This window comes from Rhipicephalus microplus, chromosome X, assembly GCF_043290135.1.
Source record: "Rhipicephalus microplus isolate Deutch F79 chromosome X, USDA_Rmic, whole genome shotgun sequence".
In the NCBI taxonomy this organism is placed as follows: Eukaryota; Metazoa; Arthropoda; class Arachnida; order Ixodida; family Ixodidae; genus Rhipicephalus; species Rhipicephalus microplus.
Genome location: NC_134710.1, coordinates 187,419,962 through 187,422,352, shown reverse-complemented (window position 1 = coordinate 187,422,352; position 2,391 = coordinate 187,419,962). Strand labels below are relative to the sequence as shown.

The window sequence follows — 2,391 nt, the reverse complement described above, 5'->3', positions numbered from 1 at the left end:
TGTGTCCTCCTATCTTGCCGCTTGCTAGGGCCTGATAAGCAATCTCAGCTCTTTCCCCCGACGTGTGAGCGTCTCTTGCCACATTAATCTCACTTGTGACAGAAAGGCGTGATAATAACCAATAAACTATGATTGTGAAATCGTATATATATATATATATATATATATATATATATATATATATATATATATATATATATATATATATATATATATATATATATATATGAGAGATCTAACAGACAATAATACCAAGGAATGTATAGGGGAGTGAAGACCACTGTAATTTAAATAAGAAAGAAAAGTGGGTGAAAAAATAACCTGCCATGAGCAGGAATCGAACCTACGACCTTCGAATAACGCGTTCGATGCTCTCGAGAGCATCGAACGCGTTAGGAATAAACTTTATTGTAAGAAACTAGCAGGTTCAGGTGGCCGGGCCTAAGCCTTGCATGAGGGGACGTCAAGGGCTGTGGACTGAATTTTTTTTCTCACTCGGCATAACAAATACGTAGATTAGGCCCGTGTGCTCAGATTTGGGTGCACGTTAAAGAACCCCAGGTGGTCGAAATTTCCGGAGTCCTCCACTACGGCGTCTCTCATAATCATATAGTGGTTTTGGGACGTTAAACCCCACATATCAATCAAATCATCAACAAATACGTAGATTCCCTAAAGATCTTCATTGACATTACAGGATATTTACGACTCGGCACAAGTTTCCCATTTGATATTAGGGCTCACTATCCTCCGCACGGCTCGCTTTCCTGCATTAAGACTCACTCAAAATAGGCTACGGAACTCCCCCGAGGCTCCCGTCAATGCCCAAATATAGAATGCGGACCGAATAATGAAGGCTGTGCTGGTCGCATTAAAGAAATAAAGAAAGGAGAGTCCGAATAATCGCAAACCATACTGCCGTTAAATGAGCAGCTCAGAATGTCGACAAAAGGCGAGGTCAACACAACGCTAATGTTTTTTTTGATGATGATTATATATTGTTATGTTTGATTTATGACTCAAGGCCATAAATCAAATGATGGCCAAACAGCGTCAGGCCATGGGACCGAGGATGTGATCAGTGATGGTGTTTAGAGGCTCTGGCTCTATAAGGGCCTAAAATGCGGCGCACTAAAGGCCCGTAAAAACACATAATCGTCAAAATTATGAAAGTGACGTGAAAAGTGCGTTACGAAAATGAGTTGAAGTGATCACTGTGTACTAAAATGAGACCGGTAATGTTTTCTTGATAAATAATATTTTATTCATATGTCCTTCAAGTTAATACGGTCTAGAATGAAGCAATAGTAAGGTTTGCATAGTTGTATCTTTATTTGTTGCTCTCTGACGGGTAGAAAAAAATTAGCAGCCTAATTAAGTTTTAGCTCTAACCTCAAGACATGCTTATTGGTGTTCAAAATAAGGAAGATAATAGCAGGGAGCTAAGCTATAGGTATAGTGGCGATAGAGACGCCGCTGTTCATTCGGACTCCCAAGCAAGTCAGTGCGGCCACGGGCAGCGATATGGTCTCGACGGTGGCACTGGCAGGCACCGGTCGATCTTGTCGCAGCCAGGAGGAGCCCACTGCTGCAGAGAGAGAGAGGTGGGATGACACGCGAGCACGAGAGTCACGCACCACCCACCATGGCAGCATCGTCGCACCAGTCCAGCTGCGGCTTGCCCGGCACCAAGCTGCGTCTGTGCTTCTGATAGATATCCAGTATGGACCCTATGTTATCGCGGTACTCTGGTGAATCGGCGCTATACAGAGAGGAAAGAGAAAAGTTCATTTATAGTACGGGCGTCGCAGTGGAGATTGCACTGACATGAGGTGACGCTAAGCTGTGGCGCAGTATTGTGCGATTCTTGTACAGTGATATAAAGAATTCGGGGCAGCTACGCATAAGTGCTGCAAAGACTGAGGAAACACCGGAGCTGGTGTTTTTTTCTCTCCTCTGTCATTTCCTCCTCACCCACACATCACTCACTCTCACACTCGCTTTTCTTTCCCAACCCCTTGCTGTGCTATACTGCACCCATGGTTACGCTATGTTTTACCCCATTCCTTCTTCATTTCATTCCTCCTCAACCTCACTTCGATTTCCCCCATTTTGATACAATATATGGTAGCATGGTGTTGCTATCTTAGGAGCTGCTTAGCATATTTTCATTTCTGTGGCACATACCAGCCCAGTTCTGAGGACGATGCCGGAGTTTTGTCAAACTTAAAGAGCTCCCCTGTTAATGAAAAAAAAAAAAAAAACTTCGAAGACGCTTGAACTGCACCTTCAGGAGTATATAGAACACGATAGCGTAATCGGGCGCTGTGCGCATCACCTTCTCAATTCCCAGACTGGCTTCGGCTCTCGGCGTCTGAACCATGCCGCCTC

At 44.0% G+C, this 2,391-nt stretch overlaps 1 protein-coding gene across 4 annotated transcripts in view; it reads right to left on the bottom strand.

The window, feature by feature from the left end:
• Window positions 1–1,241: 1,241 nt before the first annotated feature.
• LOC119177296 (N-acetylgalactosamine-6-sulfatase) overlaps window positions 1,242–2,391 on the bottom strand; it is a 53,756-nt gene continuing 52,606 nt past the window's right edge. For all 4 annotated transcript variants that reach the window (XR_012887125.1, XM_037428754.2, XM_075878356.1 and 1 more), the window contains 2 exons: window positions 1,645–1,762; window positions 1,242–1,588 (listed from right to left, as the gene is read on the bottom strand). Coding sequence is in view for 3 of the 4 variants with exons in the window: in XM_037428754.2 (XP_037284651.2) it covers window positions 1,502–1,588; window positions 1,645–1,762 (205 nt within the window). In the remaining variant the exon portion in view is untranslated. The remainder of the gene's footprint in view (window positions 1,589–1,644; window positions 1,763–2,391) is intronic.